This window comes from Meles meles, chromosome 18 (genome assembly GCF_922984935.1).
Source record: "Meles meles chromosome 18, mMelMel3.1 paternal haplotype, whole genome shotgun sequence".
NCBI lineage: Eukaryota > Metazoa > Chordata > Mammalia > Carnivora > Mustelidae > Meles > Meles meles.
The window spans coordinates 6,307,106-6,332,786 of NC_060083.1; the positions used below are offsets into that span (position 1 = coordinate 6,307,106).

Genomic DNA, 25,681 nt, shown 5'->3' on the forward strand with positions numbered 1-25,681 from the left:
TGGCCATTTCACAGATAGAAGCAGAGTGAGAAGCACCCTTCCTGCTAACACAAGTGTCCCCATCCAAATCTGCAGCCAAAAGACCTACCATGTTCTGCCTCCTCCTGGACGCGCTGACTGTAGATGGCCCTCACCATATCCAGGTCTTTGATGAACATTTGGATGAGCAGCAAGTATTTTTCAGAAGCATCCTGTGCTATCAGCGGTCTTTCTAGGAGTTTCCCTGCAATGTCCAGCAGCTGCAGAAGAGGCAGAGAGAGAAAAAGAAGTAGTCACGGAGTCAACCTTCCTAAGGCTACATACATCCTGTGTCTTGGCTTTTCCTTCATATAGCTGCCAAAAGAAGAGGATTAAAATTGTTATTGTGATTGTATCTATAATTATGAATGGGTTGAGAGTGACAGTGTGGCCCCCTCTCTTTGCTTTTTTTAAAAAAAAATATTTTATTAATTTGACAGAGAGAGAGAGAGAGAGTGTGTCCAAGGTTTGGAGGGGCAGAGAGAGAGGGAGAAGCAGGGAGCCCAAAGTGGGACTTGACCCCAGGACCCTGAGATCATGACCTGAACTGAAGTCAGACGCTTAACTGACTGAGCCACCATGGCCCCCCTCTCCTTTGCTTCTAATGGAGAAGGAGTCCTGTCTGCTAAATTAGATGCTGAACTTGGATGTGTCGAGAGACTCTGAGTAACGGACCAAACAAAGAGAAAACTAAAGATGTCAGAAAGGTGAAGTTCTCCATTAAAAAAAAAAAAAAAAGAAGAAGAAGAAGAAGTAAAATAGAGGTGGAGGGTGAAGATGGAGATGAGATGAAGAAGCTAAGCAGGCTGGGTATTGGGGAGAATGTGGAAGGCTAAAATCTGAGGGTGGGAGCAAGAAAAAAGTTTCAGAGAGAATCAATTCTGGAAGTAATTTCTGGAATGAGTTCAAATGCTTGGAAAGGAATCCTACTAGTGTTCCCGTACAAGTTAGGGAGCCACACTATTTATAAAAGGTTGTGTGTATCTGTACTCAGTTGCTAATGAAGCTGGCATGCTGGGTTACCTGGTATCCTAGGATAGTGCAGACTCAAACTTCTGAGGTTTGAGCCTCTTCTACGATTGTCCTACCAGTCATTAAAGCTACCTGAGGACATTTCCAGTGACTAGAAACTTATTCACTTCTCAAGGTAGTCCATTCCACCTTTTAATAGCTTTCAGAAATCTCTCTCCTCCACTGAGACAAAATCTGTCTCCTGGTAACTGCCACTGACCAGTCCAGGTTCTAATCCTTAAGCCTTTACAGAGTGAGTTCCTTTGTAGTTTACAGAAGGTCGATCATGCACTACAAAAGTGTCATTTCACCCAATATGTCTCAGTCTGAATTCTCAGTATGCTGCCATTTGTGTACTCATCCAAAGCCACCTCCCTATTCATCCATCTTGCTTCTGTCCTGCAATGGAGGGCAAGGGTACAGTCTTCTCATTCTAGTCACTAGTAGCTGACTCCTATAACCAGTTACTTGCAGGGTTTGGTCCAGCTTGAATCAACCAGGCAGCACTGGTTAAATAGCATGGTGCAACAGAGTCATGGATTCAGGGTGGCAACCACAGTAGACTTCTCCACTTTTAATGGCCACCCTACTGATAAGGCCCAAAGAGAGCGCTCCAGAATAAACCCTTAAAAAAATTTATTTAAGTAATTTCTACACCCGACATGGGGCTCAAACCCATGACTCCAAGATCAAGAGTTATATGCTCTTTTGTGGGAAAGAGAAACCAAAAGTAGCAAAGACTAGAAAGGAACAGAGACAATCTAGAGGAATAGCAAATTTATAGGTAATAAAATGGCACTAAATTCTTATCTTTCAATAATTACTCTGAGTGTAAGTGGCCTAAATTCTCTAATCAAAAGACACAGGGTATCAGAATGGATAAAAAATTAAGATCCATCGATATGTTGCTTATAAGAGGCTTCTTTTAGACTTAAAGACTCCTCTAGATTGAAAGTAAGGGGGTGGAGAATCATTTATCATGCTGATGGACCTCAAAAGAAAGCCGGAGTAACCCCACTTATATCAGACAAACTAGATTTTAAACCAAAGACTGTAATAAGAGATGAAGAAGGACATGATGTCATAATAAAGGGGTCCATCCAATAAGAATATCTAATAATTGTAAATATCTCTGTCCCTAGCTTGGGAGCAGCCAAATATAAAGCCAATGAGTAACAAACTTAAAGAAACTCATAGATGATAATACAATAACAGTAGGGCATTTAACACTCTCCTCACAGCAATGGACAGATCATCTATACAGAAGATCAACATGGAAACAAGGGCTTTGAATGACACATTAGACCATATAGACTTCACAGATAAATTCAGAGCCTTTCATCCTAAAGCAGCAGACCACACATTCTTTTTGACTGTACATGGAACATTCTCCAGAAGAGGTCACAAATCAAGACTCAATGATACAAAAAGATTGAGATCATACTATGCATATTTTCAGACCACAACGCTGTGAAACTTGAAGTCAACCCAAGAAAAAATTTGGAAGGACCATCCTACTAAAGAATGAATGGGTCAACCAGGAAATTAAAGAAGAATTTAAAAAAATACATGGGAGCAAATGAAAATGAAAACATGACAGTCCAAAATATCTGAGATCCAGCAAAGGTTGTCCTAAGAAGGAAGTGTTCTGGGGCACCTGGGTGGCTCAGTGGGTTAAGCCGCTGCCTTCAGCTCAGGTCATGATCTCAGGGTCCTGGGATCGAGTCCCGCATCGGGCTCTCTGCTCAGCAGTGAGCCTGCTTCCCTCTCTCTCTCTCTGCCTGCCTCTCTGTCTACTTGTAATTTCTCTCTGTCAAATAAATAAATAAAATCTTTAAAAAAAAAAAAAAAAGAAGGAAGTGTTCTGCAATACAGGCCTTCCCCAAGAAGCAAGAAAGTCTCAAATATACAACCTAATCTTACACCTAAAGGAGCTGGAAAAAGAACAGCAAATAAAGTTTAAGCCCAGCAGGAGAAGGGAAATAATGAAGATTAGAGCAGAAATCAATGATATAGAAACCAAAAGAACAGTAGAGCAGATCAACAGAACTAGGAACAGGTTCTTTGAAAGAATTAACAAAATTGAAAAACCCGGGGCCCCTGGGTGGCTCAGTGGGTTAAGTCACTGCCTTCAGCTCAGGTCATGATCTCAGAGTCCTGGGATCGAGTCCCACATCGGGCTCTCTGCTTGGCAGAGAGTCTGCTTCCCTTCCTCTCTCTCTGCCTGCCTATCTTGTGATTTCTCTCTGTCAAATAAATAAATAAAATCTTAAAAAAAAAAAAAATTGAAAAACCCCTAGCCAGACTTATGAAAAAGAAAAGAGAAAGGATCCAAATAAATAAAATCCTGAATGAAAGAGGAGAGATCACACCAACCTGCAAAAATATAAACAATTAGAAGAGAATATTATGAGCAATTTATGCCAACAAATTAGGCAATCTGGAAGAAATGGATAAATTCCTAGAAACATATAAACTACCAAAACTGAAACAGGAAGAAATAGAAAAATTCAAACAGACCCATAACCAGCAAAGAAATTGAATCAGTCATTGAAAATCTCCCAAAAAACAGGAGTCCTGGGCCAGATGGCTTTCTAGGGGAATTCTACCAAACATTTAAAGAAGATTTAATACTTATTCTTCTGAAACTATTCCAAAAAATTAAATGGAAGGAAAACTTCCAAGCTCATTCTATGAGGTTAGCATTACCTTGACTCTAAAACCAGACAAATACTTCACTGAAAAGGAGAATTATAGAACAATATCTCTGATGAACAGGGATGCCAAAATTCTCAACAAGATATTAGTTAACCAGATTCATCAGTACACTAAAAGGATTATTCACTATGACCAAGTGAGATTTACTCCTGGGCTGCAAGGGTGGTTCAACATCCAGAAGTCAATCAACATGATACACAACATTAATAAAAGGAAGGACAAGAGCCATATGATCCTCTCAATAGATGCAGAAAAAGCATTTCACAAAATAGAGCCTCCTTTCTTGATCAAAATCCCTCAACAAAGTAGGGATGGAGGGAACATACCTCAACAACATAAAGGCCATATTAAAAAGACCCACAGTGAATATCCTTCTCAATGGGAAAAAACTGAGAGCTTTTCCCCTAAGATCAGGAACATGACAGAGATGTCCAATATCACCACTGCTGTTCAACATAGTACTAGAGGTCCTAGCCCCAGCAATCAGCCAGACAACAAAAAGAAATAAAAAAATATAAAATAAAAAATAAAATCCTGATAGGCAAAGAACTAGTCGAATTTTCATTCTTTGGACACAATATGATACTCTAAGTAGAAAACCTGAAAGACTCCACCAAAAAAATGGCTAGAACTGATAGAGGAATTCAGCAAAGTTGAAGGATATAAAATCAATGCACAGAAATCTGCTGCACTTCTATATACCAACAACGAAGCATCAGAGAAATCAAGGAATCGATCCCCTTTACTATTGCACCCAAAAGCATAAGACAGCTAGGAATAAACCTAACCAAAGAAGTAAAAGATCTGTACTCTGAAAACTACAGAACACTTACAAAAGAAATTGAGGAAGACACAAAGAGATGGAAAAACATTCCATGCTCATGAATTGGAAGAAAAAACATTGTTAAAATGTCCGTACTACCCGAACCAATCTACACACTCAAAGCAATCCCTATAAAAATAACACCAGCATTTCTCACAGAGCTGAAACAAACAATTCTAAAATTTCCATGAAACCAGAAAAGACCCTGAAGAGCCAAAGGAATGTTGAAAAAGAAAACCAAAGCTGGTGGCATCACAATTCCAGGCTTCAAGCTCTATTACAAAGCTGTAGTCACTAAGACAGTATCGTATTGGCACACAAACAGACAGATCCAAGGGACAGTAGAGAATCCAGAAATGGACCTTCGATTGTATGGTCAACTAATCTTCAGCAAAGCAAGAAAGAATATCCGATTGAAAAAATTCTCTCTTCAACAAATGGTGTTGGGAAAATTGGGTAGCCACATGCAGAGGAAAGAAATTGGACTACTGTCTTACACCATACATGAAAATAAACGCAAAATGGATGAAAGACCTAAATGTGAGACAGGAATTCATTAAAATCCTAGAGGAGAACCTAGCAACCTCCTTGACCTCAGCCGCAACAACTTCTTACATCAAGATAAAAACATCAAGATAAAAAGCTTCTGCACAGCAAAGGCAACAATCAACAAAACTGAAAAGCAACCTATAGAACAGGAGAAGATATTTGCAAATGTCCTATCAGATGAAGGGCTAGTATCCAAAATCTGTAAAGAACTCATCAAACACAACACCCAAAAAGCAAAAAAATCCAGTCAAGAAATGGGCAGAAGACATGAACAGACATTTCTCCAAAGAACACATCCAAATGGCCAACAGACACATGAAAAAGTGCTCAACATCACTCGGCATTAGGGAAATAGAAATCAAAACCATAATGAGATCCCACTTCACGCCAGTCAGAATGGCTAAAATTAACAAGTCAGGTAACCACAGATGTTGGCGATGATGTGGAGAAAGGGGAATCCTCTTACACAGCTGGTGGGAAGGCAAGCTGGTGCAGCCACTCTGGAAAACAGTATGGAGTTTCCTCAAAAAGTTGAAAATAGAGCTACCCTACAACCCAGCAATTGGGTATTTACCCCAAAGATACAAATGTAGTGACCTGAAGGGGCACGTGCACCCGAATGTTTATAGCAGCAATGTCCACAATAGCCAAACTATGGAGAGAGCCCTGATGTCCATGGATAAGTGAAGGGATAAGAAGATATGTGTGCAAACACACACACACACACACACACACACACACACACACACACACACACACTGGAATATTACTCAGCCGTCAAAAGACGAAATCTTACCACTTGCAATGACGTGGACAGAACTAGAGGGTATCATGCTTAGCAAAATAAGTCAGTCAGAGAAAGACAAATACAATAGGATTTCACTCATATGCAGAATTTAAGAAACAAAACAAATGAACATAGGTGAAGAGAAGGAAGACTAAAGTAAGATGAAAACAGAGAGACAAACCGTAGAAGACTCTTAACTACAGGAAACAAACTGAAGGCTGCTGGAGGGGAGGAGGGTGAGAGGATGGGGTAACTGGGTGACGGGCATGAAGGAGGGTACTTGACGTAATGAGTGCTTGGTGTCATATGTAACTGATGAATCACTAAATTCTACCCCTAAAACCTACCCCTAAAACAAATAATACACTATGTTAACTAACTTGAAATTAAATAATATTAAAGTGGGGAAAAAAGGAAAAAAGAGCTGCAAACCCTTCTGACTAAGCCAACCAGGCCCCTTCAGAATAACTCTTTTGAAATGGATTTTTATGTTGCTGTGTTTCTAGAAAAGCATTCATAATCAACCTGAGAAGCCCAATTCTGTCCAGTCCTTTGCCCTAACTAGTTCACCCACAGTACTAGTGGATTGACAGGAACAGCTGTTCTCTGCAAGGAACAAAACAGTGGGAAGAGGATCCTTTCCCTCCTCTGCTAGGGTGGGGGGGGAAACAGAGACTGGAGCACAACAGCGCCCTCCTACCTACCCCACCACCACCGTCCTACTGCACAAACCTTAAAGGCGTGCTCCAAACCAGGGGCATCATCAAAGGCTTGACTGAAGATAGTTCCAAGTCTTCGGTCAAGATCTTCTACTCTCTGGTTAAATTCACACATGTCGTTTTCAAATTCCTGAAGAGATGTCACATGGACAGAAGACAAACATGATCTCCTCAAGTCCACTCCCACTATGCTCTTTACTACAACCTCTGTCCCGAGTTGGCTATTCCAAGGATTTGTTGTAACTTTTTTTTTTTTTTTAAGATTTTATTTATTTATTTGACAGGCAGAGATCACAAGCAGGCAGAGAGGCAGGCAGAGAGAGAGAGGGAAGCCGGCTCCCCGCTGAGCAGAGAGCCCGATGTGGGGCTTGATCCCAGGGCCCTAGGATCATGACCTGAGCAGAAGGCAGAGGCTTTAACCCACTGAGCCACCCAGGCGCCCTTGTTGTAACTTTCTAAACTTCACCTTGGCATTGCCTACTTTTTGCCCATGTAGACAATTACCCTGTTACTGCAGTTTTGTTTTCCTAGACCCTAGGCAAAAGGGTAAAGTGAGTCGGATGGGAGGTTGGCACTGTGTCACTGTCTCTCAGGGCTCCTCCCCTACCTCCTGAAGCCCCAAGGCCAGCTCATGCCGCCCCAAAGTCCATCCCGGTAGCACAGCCCCAGCAATGAGGTTAGCCTATCATTACCACCTACGCTCCTTCCACCCCCAACTCAAAATCCCCCCCCTTTTTTTTTTAGTGTAAACAAACTAATCTGGCCATTAGACGAAAAGCAAGTTAATTAAACGAATACCAACGATTTCTTCTAAGTACACTTTAATTGGTTAGGGACGGCAACTAGCCATTGTTCCTCCCTTTGCCAAATTTAGCAAATAAAGTTACAAGACACCCAGTTCAATTTAAATTTCAGATCAACAGTGAATATATACGTATATTTTGAGGGTAAGCACGTCTCAATTATTGTATTTTATTGGGCAGCCCCAAGCGTGTTCTCTTCTTAGAAGGTACCAATTTCCCAAGCAACTTGGTTAACTCAAAGCTCTGATCTGCGCAATCATTACCTGTGATTATGGCTTCACAACCCTGATGCATATTCTTACAAAAAGACAAAGAGAAATAGAAAAGCATAGCAGTTTTCTCCATCCCAAACCCCACCACTAACACTGTAGTGTGTTTCCCTGTGCATGTAGGATGTGGTGCGTGTATTCTATCATTTGGTAGGAAACACACGTATATATCCTATTTTGTTGCCTGTCCCCACTTTTTTTTTCCCCCATACTTCAGATTTGTGGAATTTTTAGAAAGAGATATTTTCTGGGTTTGGCCAACTAATCCCTCACTGTCGGAAGCAGATTTCTGCTAAATTTCTTTCTCCTCTTCCCCTCCTATACTCTTATATTTCCTTCTCCTGTCACTCACCACTCCCTTCCCAGGATTCCATTCCCTGTTTCTGTACTGACCCTTCTGCTGCTTTTTTCCCTGCTGCAGGCTTGGACCCACAAGTCTCAGATGTCCCCAGGCTACAGGTGACAGGTGGGCTCCTGTGTCCTTGATCCTGCCTACTGCAACGCTGGCCCTCTCTTCCTCTAGAGGACTCCCTCCGGAACCAGGGCTAAAGGAATTACACAGGGAACATGAGTGTAAACACTCAGACCTTCCCGCCTGGAGGCATCTGAGAAAGAGAAGAAAGCTTGCAAGTTAGCCTTTCCAAGCCTCACCATGCTCTGGGGGTCCAAACAGTCATAGGAGGACTCTGAGAAGACCCTGTACATCTCTTGAAATCCGTCGTACATTTGCTGGACCTGGCGACTCAGGGCATTCCCTCTTATGCCACTAAATTCAAGCTTTCCCAGTTGGTGGAAATCCAGGGTTGTCTTCAGGAGATCCTGCAGGGACAATGCACAAAATAGTTAAAATGGGAACAACAGGGGCGCCTGGGTGGCTCAGGTGGTTAAGCGTCTGCCTTTGGCTCAGGTCATGATCTTGGGGTCCTGGCATCCAGCCCCACATCGGGCTCCCTGCTCATCGGGGAGTCTGCTTCTCCCTCTCCCTTCACCCCTCCCCCTGCTTGCACTGTGCTTCTCTCTCAAATAAATAAATAAAATGGTTAAAAATAAAATAAATACTAATAAGAGTAGCAGCAGCAGATAATACTCACAGTAGTGCTGGGAAGGGCTAGAAATCACCGGGGTGGTGGTTGCTTAGGAAAATATGAAGGTAATTAGTATTGGGACCTTATTTTAGATTGGGTTGGTACAAACAACTCTTGGTGAAACTCACCAACCAGGCAAAGAGAAAGTACATATAAATAAAATTCACACAAATAAAAAAAAAAGAACAAAAAAAATCAAATTTATGCTTCAGACTCTTTCCGTGTTCTCGAATAAATAATAAAACTTAACAACATTATTTGCATGATTGGTAGCTTTCCTTCTGATTTAAAAAAAAATCCATTTCAATGGGAGCATGTTGTCTAGTTCTAGAAGGACAGCAATCTTAGGGGATACTGACGGAAAGCAGATCCTCCAAACAGTCCCGAGGACAAGCCAAGAGGGAGATACCACCACTCCCAGCACCCACTCCTGCCAAGAAAAGTCAAGTGCAGGGCATTCTTGCAAGTGTCTGCAGCCACGGCACCCCGTGTGGCCAGCTGGGTGGCGGGGGCGGGGGGGGGGGGGGCAATCACATGACATCTCTGTGTCGGGTTTCTTCATCTGTAACAGGGTAACAATAGTGGGAATGAAATAAGTCGGTGCTGGTTTAGGATTTAGGCCAGTGCCTGGTACGCACTTAATACACGGTATGTATTACTATCACTGTGATCGTTGATATGGCCATGTCCCAGCCATGCTCAGAATTAAGGGACAGGTGGGCAGCTCAGAACCCTTCCCAAGCCCCCAGAAGCTGCTTCTGTCTGACAGGAGCCTCCAGAACACGCTAACATGACAGACTGCATTTATCTCTCATGAAATCTGGTCTGAAATCACACGACCTACAAACCAAGACTCTCCCCTTTACAACTTCCAGTGTAGGCGCACGAGTCTTTGACAGGAGAGAGGAAGACAATGATGGCCTTTGGGTGGTCTTGAGGTCTTCTACCCTGAAGGAGATTGAAGGGCAAGTACAGGGAACATAGTGTCACGGGGAGAAAACCCAGCAGGTCCTGATTCCACTCCGGGAACTCCCTGCTGCCAATGGCCACTGCTGCGGGTTGACCAGTCAGCCCAGTGAAAGCCTGCCCAGACTCCTTTCTCTCGCTGGTACACCAAGACCAGCAACAGAGACAGGGGCAGCGGGAAGTGCTAAGATGGGGCTGGTTTGCCCTGCGTTACCAGGAGGGCACCCTGAAGCCTGGAGCAGCCCATCGAACAACTCTTGACCCCGGCTATGCTCAGGCGTGTTCGTCAGCAAGCGGCTTGAGTTGGGGAGGAGAGAAGCAGAGAGAACCAGCCATGGAGAAGGAAGGCCTACGCCTGGACCAGGGGCTCGTTCTTGCCTCTGATGGTGAGAAATGGGGCAGACTTTATGTAAAAACGTGGCTCAGGGATGCCTGGGTGGCTCAGTTGTTAAGCTTCTGCCTTTGGCTCAGTTCACGATTCCAGGGTCCTGGGATTGAGCCCACTTCACCCTCCCTGCTCAGCAGGAAACCTACTTCTCCCTCTCCCACTCCCCCTGCTTGTGTTCCCTCTCTCGCTGTGTCTCTCTCTGTCAAATAAGTAAATAAACTCTTTAACAAAAATAAAAAATAAAAATAAAAACACGGTTCAACTTTACGTACAGGGAGGAAAACAGAAATAAATTTGATTTAAATGAAATTGACTTAAGTAGTAAATCAAATCATTCAAAAAGTGCTTAGTTGTAATCAGTGTGATAGGAGAAAGGTGTTTGTGCTATGGAATATCACCTGGGTACTTATCTTTTCTAATTCCGCGGAATTCCAATTTCAATTTTTAGGAAAATACTCTCTAACCACGTTAAAAGGCAGATGCATCCCGAAGGTTTGATGACATCAGAAAACTAGATGGTATTTTTTTGCACTATCTTAGTCTCAAGCCTACTTGAACCATGGTCTTGGGTCCCAGAAATATCACAGTCTCTTCAGCCCCTGGGAGTCCTAGACACTGAAGAAACATTTGTTGAATAAAAAACTGTATGATCTGTAAACTCGCACTTAGCTACAACAGCTCCGGGAGACGGGGACAGGTCGGCAGAGAACCTGAAAACCAGGGACTCCAGAGCAATTGGAGCAAATAAAAAAAAGTAGACAAGAGAAGCACATGAAGTAGCATGGTGAGACTGAGTAAGTGTCTGAAGGGCCTCGGTCAAGTGCAAGGCAGACCCCAGCGTGGTCCTCCTCAGAGGACTGAAATAAGGCACCTGAGGGAAGAGGACAAAACAGTGGATTTGGCCTCAACTGGCAGGTTGCACTTGTAACACATCCTGCTCTTGACCCTGCTGACCTACCCAAAATGGCAATTTCATGTGTTTCCACTTAATAAAACAGAACCGTCTCGCCTAGAAATGCCGGACTGTATATAGAACGGAGTGGTAAGAGAGGTAGTGAGCTCTCCATCACCTCATGGCTTTTAGAAGAAGTCTGACATCAGAGACGTCGTAGAGAAGGTTCCTGAATCAGGCGGAAAGTTGTCTCCCAACTGTGGAAACAGACATTGTGGGATGGTGACTATGACTTTGATTCTTAACATATCTGGAAGCCAGTTCTTTCCGTTGTTTATTTTGACATCCTCGCAAAACAGATAAAAGGTAATTCAAGCCAATAGGAGGCTTAACTGATGCTTAAAAATATCCTAGGACCAAGGGCTCAAAGGCCCTGGGTCTCCCCCAACCCTGGTCTGCCATTTCCCAGCTACGCAGCTTCAAGCAAGACACCCAACCTCCCTAAATGAACCTCACCTGCCCGCGCACACACCACGTGGTTCGCTACCCCCTGACGCACCAGTGGGGTTTCTGCGTGACACCGCGAGTGCCTTGGTGTGACTTCCATCCGCGGTGGCCACTGTCATGCATTACCATCACGCTGATGTCACTAGATCGGGGTGGTGGGTAAGAGAGGTCCAAGGGCTGATAGACAGCTCCCGGCCGGATCCCCCAAAGAGCGTGGGGTTCCAGGCGGCCGACTGGCTGCTTGGGTCCTCTGCAATGACTAAGCAACCTTTAACAGTGGCGATGCGGGGCAGGGCTCCCCTTGTGCGGTGGCCCATGAGGCTTGGACTTGAAAGCGGGAATGATGACCAAACCCCACAAACACAAGCCTGGTCTCGGAGAGGTCACGCCACCCGTCTTAAAAGAAATGTCTCCAGAATTCATTAAGGGAGAGCACAAAGCAGGCATTCACGGATGAAAATCTTGAAAGGTCGTTGGGTGAAAGACTGTTTTCTTTACCTTTCGACAGAGGCCGACCTTATGTAGCTAATGGTCTCCTACGTGGCTGCATGCTCGGGCCGGCTGAAAGGGAAGCCGCCCCAATTAGGCTCCGGGAGAAGGAGGCAGCAGAGAGGCTGCAGATGGTGGAAGGAGCCGAGGAATGAACATGGTGCACATTAGGTCAGCTGATTACCTCTCCCCCTGCTAATCACCTCGCATAAAGCCTCAGCAGGAAATCATTTTGTCTCCAAGTGAATCACAGCTTTACAGCAATTTGATCATGAAAGAAAGGAGGGTTTTCTCCAAGCTGCTTTGGACATTGTGGGTAGGGAAGAGGCTGCAGGCAGAAACAGAAGGGGAGAGGGGAGGAGGGGGGAGGCGAGGGAGGGTCTGCCACCTCCCTGCAGCGACGGCACAAAAAATGAGCCGAGCCACGTGTGGGGTGTGTGTGCACTAGAGCCCCAAACAGGAAGGCAGGGTGACGGAGGGAAATCAAGAGTCAGCTGAGCCCCTCTTTTCCCCTTTGAATTTTGACTGTTGCAATTGCGAAGATTTTATATATTTTTGGTATTTCCTTAGGAAGTCATAAAGTCAAAGAAATAAGGCCCTTTCATGGAAGGGGGAGTGGTTTATCATTTGACCCAAATGATTTATTTTAAAAAGAGAGTTAGGGATCAGGCAGTAGAAATTGGGTACAAAGAGGCAGAATTGAGAGTAGGAGGGCAAATGAAAGGCACAAAATCAGTTCGAAACCCTCTCAACGCAGGGAGGGAAGCAGGGCAAGAGGGACCAGGCCCTTCGGAGCTCCCTGGGAGATTCACAACTTTGCTGGAAAGGTAATAGATGCCAGCCAAACCTCCCTGCCCTCTGTGACCACGGGCACGTGACCTTACGAGTCATACTTAGTAAGGGCACTGGTACCCAGCCCGGGCTGGGTGTCGGCTGGCTGCCAGAGCAGGAGGTAGGCTCCTAAAACAGGTTGGTTCTTGATTTTCTCTGCTTCCTTTCCCTCCCCCAGGGTTGGCTCTATCAGAGATCAGCTGTATCCCTGTTGGGAGGAGGAGGAGGGGGAGAAGGGGGAGGACATTGGTAACCTGAGAACACAATCCCTCTGCTAGCTCAGACCTGCCCACTCTGCACAGCAATTTACAGCCCCCCCAATCCCCTCCTCGCCCAGCCCCCAACTTTTGTTTCAGCAGGTGCCCAGAGGGAAGAGGCCATCTGCACAATAAAACTTTCTTGTGCCAAAGAGCAGGGAGAAAAGCAATACAAATCAGAGGGGAAGAAATCCAAGGGAGCGAGGGAGATGAAAAACCAGGCTTTTTACAACATAACCGGGGCCATAAGCATGCAGAAGGATAAAGGTACGGATGTCATCTTGTTAGCGTGGTTTCTTGTATTTGTTAATTCTTGCCACCCACGTCTCGGTGGCCACATATTAGAAGGGCAGGATGAAGAAGGAGAGGTTCATGCTAATTCTCGCTGGAGAGAAGCAGATTAATCCCATTTCAAACAGGCATTGATCACAGAGATGCACAGAATGTTAACTACAGGGCCACATGAAACATGCTCCCAGAAGATCAACAGCTCTGTGTCCTCTGTGCTGAGCCGAGCAGGGAAGCGATAGGGGAGTCAAGAAGGCAAGGGGATGAGTCAGAGTGAACGTTAGGGAGAGGAAACTTGGAAGAGGGGAGGAAATGCTAACACAGGGGGAGGAGGCAGCCACCGAGAAGGAAGATCACAGAAAGGCAGGGTGAATAGAAAGATACGGAACACAAAACAGGAAGAACTAACAGAAGGGAAGGAAGAAGGGAGGGAGAAAGGGAGGGAGGAAGGGAGACAAAAGTGAAAGGGAAGGGGGACAGGTGGGAAGGGAAGGAAGAGGAAAGGAGGGGTGGCGTGTGACCTCAGAGCGGAGAGGCAAGCGGGAGCGAAAGACAGCAGACTCAAGGGGTGGGGGCGGGAGGACGAAGCAGGAAGACACAGTGGGACGACATTGAAGCCATCCTCTAATTAAACTGGGCAACTGCTTTTTATGCCTCCGTGCCCTTGATTCAGACAGAAAGAGCAGCCTGGAGAACTCCTATGAGGGTAATGACTCCAGGGAGCTCGTGTTTACTGAAGACACCCTGCACAGGAGATGCCCTAATGTTAGCATATCGTCTATATGCAAAGTAACATCATTAGCATGTGTGCCCAGGGCTAGAGGCGGGCCTTGCTCTCCTTCCTTTGGAGGGGGAGCTAGGGCTGCTGCAGGGCCGGAAAGCTGGGGGGGGGGGGGGGAGGGGAGGGGCTGACTGGTATCCCACCCAGGTCGCCAGGCTGAGCAGGTTGGAGGGCAAGTGTCCATCCAAACAGACGGGAAGGGGTTGATCGCAAGAGGGAGACAGAGGAGCAGGAGGCACTTAGGATAAAGCCAGATGTCCATTATTTGTACTCTCCACCATCCAGGGAAGGATTTGAGGTGTGCTTCAGGTGCGATCTAGCTTCTGGCTTTCTCCCTTAGACACTCTCTCCATCTCTAGGCCCTCCCCCATCTTTCCCTGGAGAAATCCTTCTCCAGTTTCAACATGTGTTTCTTCTAGAGCTCCCCACTTTCTCAGAGCCCCTCTGAATTAGGGGGCCCTCTTTCCTGTTTCCGGTTAACACACCCATTTCGCGTTTATCGTGACACTTAATACCTTCCCCCCACTCCCAAACTGACATTCCCTGATTCTGTGTCTGTCCTTCCTTGGATCTCCTCCACTCGTCTGCCCGCCTCCTCCTGCTCTTGCTTCCTGCCGCGTCCAGCCGGGAGCCTGACAGTGAAAGAGAACACCCACCTGCACCATGAGCAGCCGCCCCAGGAAGCCATCCAATTGCTCGAAGACCAAAGAAGACTGGAAATCCCACTCCCGGACCTCCTGGTTCTCTTTGAAGTAAGTGCGGAGATGCTCCCTTCTGTCCTGAAAGCCCTGCTTGAAGCAGCTCAATGTGTCCACGGCCACGTGCAGCTTCCTCTGACTTTCCTCGGCCTCACTTCTCAGGAGGCCCTCGGGGCGGAGGTAATTAGAGGCCTGGAATGCAAACAGATCAGGGGGTGCTGAGAATACACGGGCGTGGAGCACCCTACAATTTTTGCCCACTCTCCCCAAGTCTGAGTGGAATAATTGGCACAGCGGTACTTTCCAGAAGCATCCTCTAGGAGACCCTCTGGCCCTGTCCTCAGTTCAGCAGGTGGACTGGGACCTGGGCTCGAGTCAGACTGTCCAGGACTGGCTCGGGGATGGGCAGGTGCCCAAGCAGAGGAACCACCATGAACTTTGGTTGGGCCAGCTGTTCTTCCCTGGGTGTTCTCTTGTGACTAATATAGTCAAGTAATTCAAAAGCAAGAATTCTTTGAGAACTTGTTTCCAAGAGCCTTGAACCTGGAAAGCTAGAAAGCTGAATCAGGACAGCCGACTTCACTACCACCGGGTGGGGCAGAAATGACCACGTCCTGGTGACATCATCTGAGCCTTCCTGTTGGCTGGGACTGAAGCCAGCCTGGCCGCAGGCTTTTGAGGTACATGAACCGATAAATTATCTTTTTGTTGATGCTGGTTTGGGTTGGGTTTTCGTATCCTTCCAGTCACAAGAGTCCTGGATGATGAATAGGCAGCAATGGAAGGATGCTGGTCTAGCAGTCAAACAACCAGCTTCCAGTCCTGGATTGGGTGATCTTTGGTGACTTAGTTAACCTCCTAGAGCCTGAGATCACGTCTTTAAATGTTGATAATAAATTAATAAGGCTCTCCCTGCCCATCTCATGGGATTCATCTGAGAATGGCCAAGGTCTTGAATGTCATAGCACCTGGCAGGCTGCAATGGGCTCCGCAGATGTTCGTTGTTACCAATCACTCTTTACATGTGTTCACTGTGTTCTCATGGTCACAGCTCCTTAGAGGTAAAAGAAGCCAATTTGGGAGGCAGATCACTCCAGCCTCCTTATGGTCCCAAGTTCTGTTTATAGGCAGAACAGCCTGAGGTTTGTGCTGTACTAGTTGGTGTTGCAGCGGAGTCCCTAAGAAGGAGGAGGAGTGTGGAGCGTGAGGTCTTTGTAGCTGAGTTCATAGCCCATGGAGGGCATGGGTACACTAGATGCAGACAGGTCCTCTTCTTTTGGCCACTGCACAGTGGGGAACATGAGACGCACAGAGCAGGTAAGTTACTTGCCCAGGCACACACAGCAAACAGGTGGTGAGGCAAAATTTGTCACAAGGACGCCTGGCTCTGGAGGCAGGATTCTTAACTGCTGGGTTTTGCCGCTGACTGTGGGCACAGAGCACTGAGGGTGAAACTCACCGTGCCCACCCTTTGCCTGACCCCAAGTCGTGGGCAGTGGGGGCAGGAAGACTGGTCCGCCCATGTATACCAGCACTACCGAGGACACCTCTGTGACTTATCGGCGGTGACCGTAAAATAATCCTTTGGACCATAATTATTTCCCTGCCCTGAACAAAGTGCCCCCTTTACGCTTCCCTGGGACTCAGTGCCCCCCCCCCTCCCCGGAGCTGACCTGCTGGATAAGGAGGTTGCAGATCTCCTGCAGTAGCACCGTGAGCCGCCCCGGGGAGCGGTAGGACTCGCAGGTGACCCAGATCAGACAGACCACGTGGAGCAGAGGCTGCAGCCGTGGCTTCACCTCTGGAAACTCCAGGCTCTCCAGGAGCTCCAGGTGGTGGGAGAGTGGCGTCAGGTGCACTCGGATGTCCCGTGCCTCTGCCAGAGCTGGAAGGGATTGAAGATGGTCACCTTCCCTGCTTGGTGCTCGTACCCACCCAGGAGAGCCCAGGTGCCCAGGACCGAAGGATCTGCAGAACAGTGGCTAGAATTTCTGGGCAGCTGAAATAATGGTCCGGCGAGACTCTCTGACAAAAGTCCTGTATCTGGGCTTCTGCCTGGCTCTGCTAGCCCCATTCCAGTGACCGGTGTTAGAAGGTATTCTGCTGCTGCTAGGTCCGAGGCCATCCAAAGTAGATGACAAGGGACAAGTTTTAGAGTCAGAAGGATCTGCCTTCAAATGCGAAGGTCTGAACATGGCACAAACAGAACCCGTACCCCATCAGCACAGCCCCTGGACCAGAGCAGGTGCTCCATAAAAGGTAATGTTAAGACGAATATTTGCCAATAAGCTGTCTCAGTGAGCTGGTACCAAGAAGCAGTCACAGGGAATAGAGAGAGAGTACAGACTGACTACGGCAAGGTTTTCAAAGCCAGAGGAGTCTCCCACCATTTCCTTTGAACACAGCCAAGGAAAGGGAGGTGCCTTTCATTAGTGGCCTTGTGGGGACTGAGAGGGGAAAGGAGGAAACCCAGTATGTCGCAGACTAATTCTGCAGATGGACTGAGAGAAAATACAAAAGCCCATTGAATGAAACTGATCTGGAAGGGGGGCCATTTATAAAGCCTGGCTCTTTCCCGGACAGAAAAATCAGACAGTATCGCATGAGACCAGATGGTCTCAGGCTATATTGTGGTGATAAAGCTCTGTCTTCATCCTAAAGGAAGCTCAAACTAGACACTATTTCATTTCAGTATGGTAGGCATTGTTCTACTCACTAGACATAAACCATCTCATTGCAAACACTGTGTGGTAGCTTTTTTACTCCCACTTTACCAGGGAAGAAATCAGGGGTGCCTGGGTGACTCAGTCAGTTAAGCATCCATTTTGGCTCAAGTCATCATCTCAGGGCCGTGAGGTCGAGCCCCATGCCAGGCTTCATGCTCAGTGTGGAGTCTGCTTGACATTCTCCCTCTCCCTCTGCCCCTCCCACCCATGATCTCTCTCCCTAATAAATCAATCGATCTTAAAAACAAAGAAACAAGGGAAGAAATCAAAACCTACATACCTTTCCTAGGGTTTTCTCTCCAAGAATTGGCCAGCCCTGTCTAGCTAAGCCAAAGTAAGATCACCCCAAGTTGCAGGGTTGAACCCTGGCGTGATGGCCATGGGGCTCACTCCACCACGAGTTGGCAATGCGTACATTTATACTTTATATCCCAAGTGGGAAGTCGTACGTGAATCAAGTTTTCAAAAGTTCAGTATCGTGAACTGAGCGGGGAGTGCTGAGAACATTAAGACCACTGTGTGGGAGTGGGGGTACATGCCTCCATCGGCCGTGCTAACAGGCACACGCTCTAGCTTTCACACGCGCCATGAGAGAGGAGGCCGAGGACCCAGTGCCAGAGAAGCCTTCTCTTTAGGAGACCTTTAAAAAAAAGCAAACCCTCAATCCTTTAATCCTATAAGTAGGCATTCCCTGGATTTTTAAGGGCACGGTATTTGAGGGTTGGCTCCTTCAGTCCAGAGTGCCATCACAACTTGGCTACAAGGCAGGTGAAGAAAGAAATGCCCAACATTAAGCTCACGCCTCTTGGAAACTGTAAATACAAACAGCCAGTTGCACAGGGATGCCCAGTGCTTGGCTGGTCAGTTGTTGACAACAGGCTCTTCAGGGACAAAAGCCTTTGCCCCTGGTGGCCTGAGATGAGACCTCTCCTGCAGGGACCTGTTGCTTCCCGTGGCCCAAGGGTCTTCATTCCCCGTTCCACTTCTGGCAATCTTGTCCCCACTCTACTGCCTCCACTCCTTTAACCTCCTCTTCCCTTCTTGCCATTTTCTCGCCCGTGCCCACTGATCCAGGAATATTTTCCTCTCCCTACCTTCCGTCCCTCACTGAGCCAAAGGACTGCCCTGATCATGACGAATATGAATAACACACACAGTGGGTCCTTCTAGGTTCAAGGAAGACAGATGTTCTGAAATTAGAAATAAGAAGTTCAAAAGCTCAAAAATCTTTTTTTAAAGATTTTATTTGTGTATTTGACAGAGAGAGATCACAAGTAGACAGAGAGGTAGGCAGAGAGAGAGGGAAGCAGGCTCCGCCTGAGCAGAGAGCCGGATGCGGGGCTCGATCCCAGGACCCTGGGATCATGACCTGAGCTGAAGGCAGAGGTTTAACCCACTGAGCCACCCAGGCGCCCCTCTAAAATCTTTTTAAGACGAGGCGCACCTGGGTGGCTCAGTGGGTTAAAGCCTCTACCTTCAGCTCAGGTCATGATCCCAGGGTCCTGGGATCGAGTTCCACATCGGGCTCTCTGCTCAGCAGGGAACCTGCTTCCTCCTCTCTCTCTGCCTGCTTCTCTGCCTACTTCTGATCTCTGTCTGTCAAATAAATAAATATATAAATCTTTAAAAAAAATCTTTTTTTTTTAAAGATTTTATCTTTTTTTTTTTTAAAGATTATATTTATTTATTTGACAGAGAGAGATCACAAGCAGGCAGAGAGGCAGGCAGAGAGAGAGAGAGGAGGAAGCAGGCTCCCTGCCAAGCAGAGAGCCTGCTGCGGGGCTCGATCCCAGGACCCTGGGATCATGACCTGAGCGAAAGGCAGAGGCTTTAACCCACTGAGCCACCCAGGCGCCCCTAAAAAAAATCTTTTTAAGATGAATTTTGAGTTGTTATTTTAAAGTCATCTCTACACCCACAACCCTGAGATCAAGAGTCGCACGCATCACCAACTGAGCCAGCCAGGTGTCCCTCTAAAATCTTTTTATTCTCAGAAGATCCCATCAGAATTTCTGACCATGCCTTTGCCTAACTGCTATCATCAAAATCCTTTTGGGGCATCTCCCATGATCATCTCACACCAGGAGTGATGCCCACCTGCTTTTGGGGGACACCCCTCCCATTTGAACTAAAGTATAAATTGGGAACAACCACCGATTTTCCCCTGGGACACAAAATCTCTCAGTGAAGCAATAAATGGGGGCCCCAAGAGGGATCTCATTCCGAGCCAGCTTTATGTGCTGGCACAGCAATGTCTGTAGTAAGTAAGATTTTAGGGCCCAGAAGGACCTCGAAGTCTAGCCTCTTATGCCAGCTTCTCCTCTGTTATTCAGCGTATGTTAAGAACCCCACCACTGGCACCTTTATTCCTTTAGCTGAGGGGTTTCCAAACCCTATGCCATGAGGAGGAGATGGTGGGGCAGGCCAACTATGGGTCTGGACGCAGGACATGCCCCTCTGTAAAGGACCAAATGTGCCTTGATTAGGTTTATATTTTGGACTTCCATAGAAAGAGAAATGAGAGAGGAAAAAAATGTTGGAAAAACCACTGCTTGGATTAAGCTTAAATCTCATGACATTGCGAACATCTTCAAAAGCCCATTCCGACCTCCAAGCCTGAGGAGCTGGAGGAAGATTGATAGGAGAAAGGAAAGAAGCAAAGTGCCCAGACGAGGGGAGAGGGAGCCCTAAAAATCTTTACCTCCTTCTAATTATAGACTTTGCTGGCTTTGCAATTTTGACAAGGGCCGATCTTGTCTGCTGCTCCGGCGGCGAGTAAATCACAGGCCCATCCGAGAGCAGGAACAGAAAAGCGAAGGGAGCTAGACACACCAGAGACCCTTCTCAAGGAGCAAGGGGCAGAGGGAGCTGCATCCCAGAGGTGAGACTCCAACATGCACAAGACGACTTCCACTATATCATCTCACAGTGGTCCAGGGAAGCCCCCTCCGGAAGACTCTGTGCCACAACCGTGGTTACACGCTAAAGCCCAGAGAGGTTAGGTGAATTCGCCAAGGTCACAAAGCATTCGCAATGCAAACTGAGCCCAAAGGTCCTGCTTTCTTGCTTCCAGATTTCATGTGCCCGCTGCCAAGCTCGAGTGGGTCAGGTTGGAGGGTTTTTTTATTTATTTATTTATTTTTATTTATTTATTTGACAGAGATTTCAAGTAGGCAGAGAGGCAGGCAGAGAGAGAGAGGAGGAAGCAGGCCCCCTGCTGAGCAGAGAGCCCGATGCGGGGCTCGATCCCAGGACCCTGGGATCATGACCTGAGCTGAAGGCAGAGGCTTTAACCCACTGAGCCACCCAGGCGCCCCAGGTTGGAGGGCTTTAAGAATGGAAAGCTGTGGAAATCAGAGAGAGGAAGATAATTCGGCGCGAAATAGGAAACTGGCCTCTGATGTTATGTGGGAAAATTCTGGCGGGTCCTCACCTGCTCGGACATCTCTGAACATGGCTTGGAAAGCTGGGAAGTAGCTGCTCTGAAGCTTGTCCAGGAGCCTCGCCATGCCCCTTCCCTTTACGGCTCTCAGTTGATCATAAATGTATTCCAGATCCTCAGACCTGCAACATGGGGAGAAGGGTGAGTCCAGGGAACCGGGGCCACGCCGTGATGACCCACCCTGGGGGAGACAGAGAGGAGCCCTGTCTCCAGCTGCTCCCACAGAGGCTGGCTCCAGCCCCGCGGAGCAGGGCATCTGTTCCTGGAACAATGAGGGCAAAAGCCAGAGTTGCGGACCTGGGTTCAGCGGGGCAGCTCCAGGAGTTAGCAGCAGGGAGCACTGCTGTGACCATCTGGTGGCTCAGAAGCCTGGCAGCTGGAGGTCATTAGCTCTGGCAGTCAGGTTTGGGGCGGGCCACAGAGGTGTTGTCAGAGCACAGCTGCCGGAGAAGGGCTCCTCAGCAGGTCCGAGGAATGGTCAGAGATGGGACAGGAGGACAGGGCATCTCAGCATGGCGGCAGAAATGGGGCTGGAGCCCCACAGTCATGCCCACTCATGTGACACAGACATGCTCTCCATTCAATGCCAGGATAGGACCGTGGGCCTCAAACAGCTTTCTGTGTCCTTCTGAGTGAAGGACTAAGCAGCACAGTAATAAAAAGAAGCAAGGAAAGGTGGGAAGGAGCAGAAGCAACAGTTGGGTCTTTCTGGAATCCCGTGGGGCTGGGACACTGTGGAAAATGGGCTCTGCAGCCCTCCTGATGATTGGCTGGGACCCAGGAGAGGCCGTTCTGCAGGCAGCCAACTGTCCAAACCCCTCTCTCTTCTCCAGATCCTTACAAAAATGTGTGTGCATGGAGCTTTGACTGACTGAGGAGGAGGGAGTAGACGAGCAGAAGAAAAATAAGAGACTTCATTAATTTTACATTTGGTTGAAAGAGCCTTTGAAGAAATGGCAGAAGGCAGAATGGAGCTCCAGAAAGGAGGGGGGACTCGAATTTTTGAATATTGACTCGAATATTGAAACTCGAGGAAAGGGTGTATCTTCCAGTGGGTAGGAAACCCTGAGCTGCCTGCCCAGCCCAGGGATAATGAGAAACAGCTGGGTGTGGGACCAGACTCTGGGGCTGCTCCTGACCACCCACCCACCCCGCCCCACCAGGCCACTGTCCTCTGGAAGACATCTACGCTCCAGGATTGGAGCATGGGCCTACCTGTTCTTCCAGAACTCCAACTCCGCCTTGGGGGTGGGCCTCTCCCCTTGCAGGAGAGGCTGGAAAGACTTTCTCTTGAGCACCAGCTGGACCTGGCGGCTCCATTGGATCACGGCCGACTCAAGGGCATAGATGATGGACTTATCGGTACAATCCAAGCTGTGAAAGACACAATGAGTCTCTTGGTATACCGGAAATAACTCGGCGTGTCCCCCCGCCAGCAGAATTCCAAGTCTTATAAAAAATAGGGGGAAATTCTACCTTGGCCAGGCATTCTGAGCTTTTGTTGGATGACAGATTCTGATATGGGGTCCATAAGAAAAATACAGCTCCTGGGGCGCCTGGGTGGCTCAGTGGGTTAAAGCCTCTGCCTTCGGCTCAGGTCATGATCTCAGGGTCCTGGGATCGAGCCCCACATCGGGCTCTCTGCACCGCGGGGAGCCTGCTTCCTCCTCTCTCTCTGCCTGCCTCTCTGCCTGCCTCTCTGCCTAGTTGTGATTTCTCTCTGTCAAATAAATAAAAAATATTAAAAAAAAAAAAGAAAAAGAAAAATACAGCTCCTCTCTCCGCAAAATGCTGACGTGAGCACGTGTACACGATTATTTCAAGGTCGGGGGTTCACCAGTATCCTGAAGACTAATCCCGCTGGGCCTTTCCGTCAGTGCAGAACACACTGGACAGAAGATACCCGGATGGCCATCCAGTCCTTGCTGGAGTACCACCCATGTCAGGGAGCTCCCTTCTTGACCAAGTGGTGCGATCTTTAGTAGATCAGCCTGTCCTGGGAGAAAATCTGGCTCGGCACCGAACCACATCTCTCTCTCCGCCAGTTCCCTCACTTGGTCTTAGATCTGCAGCAAGAGGAGGGAGCTCCATCCTCCACAAGGCAGAGCACTGGCCATCTGGACACCACGGGCAATTTCGCGATGTCCTGGCTTTTCCAGAATGCTGAAGAACCAGCATTCCCCATCATACAGCTTTCCCAAAATAAGTAAGTGAAGAAAACTCGAGGTCTGTTGGAGGGGATGAAGGATCCGGAACCCATTTTGGTGGTCTTGCCACAAAGCCTCCATGGATGGCAGCTCATGCCATGAACCCGGGACACAAGTGACACAGAGAGAGAATCCACCAGCCGCGTTCTCCTGCCTGACACCCACCTTCGCTTAATTTAATTAAATTCATATTTGCCGAGCAGTGATACGGCCCAAGTGATTATGGAAGGTATTGAAAGGAGAAGATACGTACCGCCCTGAAATACAATCCAGCCTTCTGGGAAATTATCAAATTTGAACAAAGCGAGACCAACCCTGCGATGAGTATATACCCACGCACTGAATGTTATTATGTTAAAATACAAAAAGGACAGGAAAAGGGTAATTTGAATTTATTTATTTCGAAAATTGAATATTTTTATTAAACCACATTAGGTTTTCTAGTTAACTGGGAAATTGCTTCAAATTATATATGTCGCCAATTACTTCCAATGGCAAAAACTCATTACAAAGTACATTGGCATTACCCGTGCGTTACTTTTTCTCCAGATCAAATCACGGGCCCTGAATATCTAGTGGAGACGGTAGTGAATTTGCAAACTCCTGGAAGTATGGTAGACCACATGCATGCAGCAAGGAGGCCTGTTGCCCCAGACAGAAGTGCTGGATAGAAGATAAAAAAATATGTATCATTTAGATACACAGAAAAGGGGGGGGATCCCCATGGGTCAGAAACAAAGCTATCTCAGAGCTGGCTTCAAGTCTCCATGAAGCAGATTTGTTTCTGTTTGAAAAAAAGAGAAAAAATCCCCAAGACTGGACAGAAGCCTCAAGCGGCTGGGGGAGCGGGGTGTGAGCTGCATTAAGAGCCCCCCGTTGTGACACTATGTGCCGAGTAAATGCTGGGAAGAGGGGCACTGTCTCCCCCCATCCCCGGCCCTGGGTCCTTGCCAATGATGAGCCACTGTCCCCATACGGAGGATCCTGAAATCAGTGTGACTGTTCTCAGCCCTGAAATAATTCTGTTAGGCGTCAGACACTTTAGGGGCAGGGACTAGGGCAAGGGTGGTGATCAGCAGAACACACACAGTCCAGGGACCGTGGCAAAGGGGCTTGTGCGCGGCACGCGGAGATGCACAGAGTTGGGAACAGCAAAGTTGTCAAGGACACATTCTGATAAACCAGCGGCTCCCGTGTCACAGAGCCCCAGATGGCCGGGCTGGTGTTACTTACATGGTCTCACTCTGAGAAGCCGCCAACTCGAGTTTTTCTGTGCCCGCTGGGAGAGGCAGCAAGGTTTTCCCCTTCACATGCTCCAGGAGAACCAGGAGGTCGCATTGGAGGCTGTGGGCATGCCGCTGGACATCCAGACGGACCACATGGGGCCAGTCAAGGTGATTCTTCTCGTTGGCTAGGATGGGGATAACCACCTGGAACAGAGGTGCAGGGGGGCAGCAAAGGTGGGCCTTATTCTTCAGAGACTTTAAAGAAGGACTATCTGAGAAAGGTCCAGAAACCTCTTTGCAGTCCTTGTGCTATAGGGCTGCCTACTAAGAACCAAGGTTCTGGGCTGCCTGGACATCTGGTAAGACGGGAGGGTCACGGATAGCCTACCTGCCAATTTCCCTGGCCGCCCAGCTCCTGGAGATGAGGTCCCTTAGCCAAACATGCCTCCTCATTAAGCGGACAGACGTGGCTGCTATTTCTGAGTCCCGGGCTTCTTCCAACAAGTCGATCCCATCCTCCCACAGGAGCCAGTGAGCATCCTAGCCTTGGGATGCCTCCCAGCTTGCCTCCCATGGCTTCCGGTTTTTCACTGTGTTCCCAAGGGCAACCTTGCAACACGGCAGCCTCCTCTGAGGGGTGACTATGGGTAACGAATAATCCGCTGTCAGTCTCATCAGTCCAGAACTCTTGGGCAGGGGCCTCTCCCTCATTAATGGGGTGAGTAAGAGGTGATTGAAACCACCATGGGGGCTGGAAGCAAGGCAGAGGACAAATGAAGGTAAGGATGTCCGTCTGTCTGCAGGAGGTATGATGAGCACCTTAAAGAAGTAAACCAAGGTGAGGATCTTGAATCTACCTATAGGGTGAACACCGGTTGGGGTTTTGGCCACCTGGTATAGTTCCTCTTTATATTTTTGTTGGTTGGTACTCATTTCTAGATCCAGCGGTGGGACATGAACAAATCTGAGCCTGTGAGGGGGGGGCCAAAGTCTCTCATCGGAACTTTTTGATGAAGGGAACGTTCTCTTTTCTATTAGTCTGGAACAGCTGTGGCCATCCTGTTACCCTGTGGAGCCTCAGAATAGGGTCAATACAGGAGGAGACAGTTCCCAGATGGAGAAAGACCAAATCCCGTGACCTCATTTGAGCTCCTGAATCAGGCTGCTCTTGGATTTTCTGAACTACATTATTTTTGTGTAA

The 25,681-nt window shown here is 47.7% G+C and overlaps 1 protein-coding gene across 1 annotated transcript in view; it reads right to left on the minus strand.

The window, feature by feature from the left end:
• DNAH9 (dynein axonemal heavy chain 9) overlaps nucleotides 1-25,681 on the minus strand; it is a 326,713-nt gene that overhangs the window by 293,467 nt on the left and 7,565 nt on the right. The window contains 8 exon segments of the mRNA XM_045984493.1: nucleotides 89-239; nucleotides 6,639-6,755; nucleotides 8,349-8,516; nucleotides 14,838-15,071; nucleotides 16,553-16,764; nucleotides 21,039-21,169; nucleotides 22,263-22,421; nucleotides 24,488-24,684. Coding sequence (XP_045840449.1) covers nucleotides 89-239; nucleotides 6,639-6,755; nucleotides 8,349-8,516; nucleotides 14,838-15,071; nucleotides 16,553-16,764; nucleotides 21,039-21,169; nucleotides 22,263-22,421; nucleotides 24,488-24,684 — 1,369 coding nt within the window.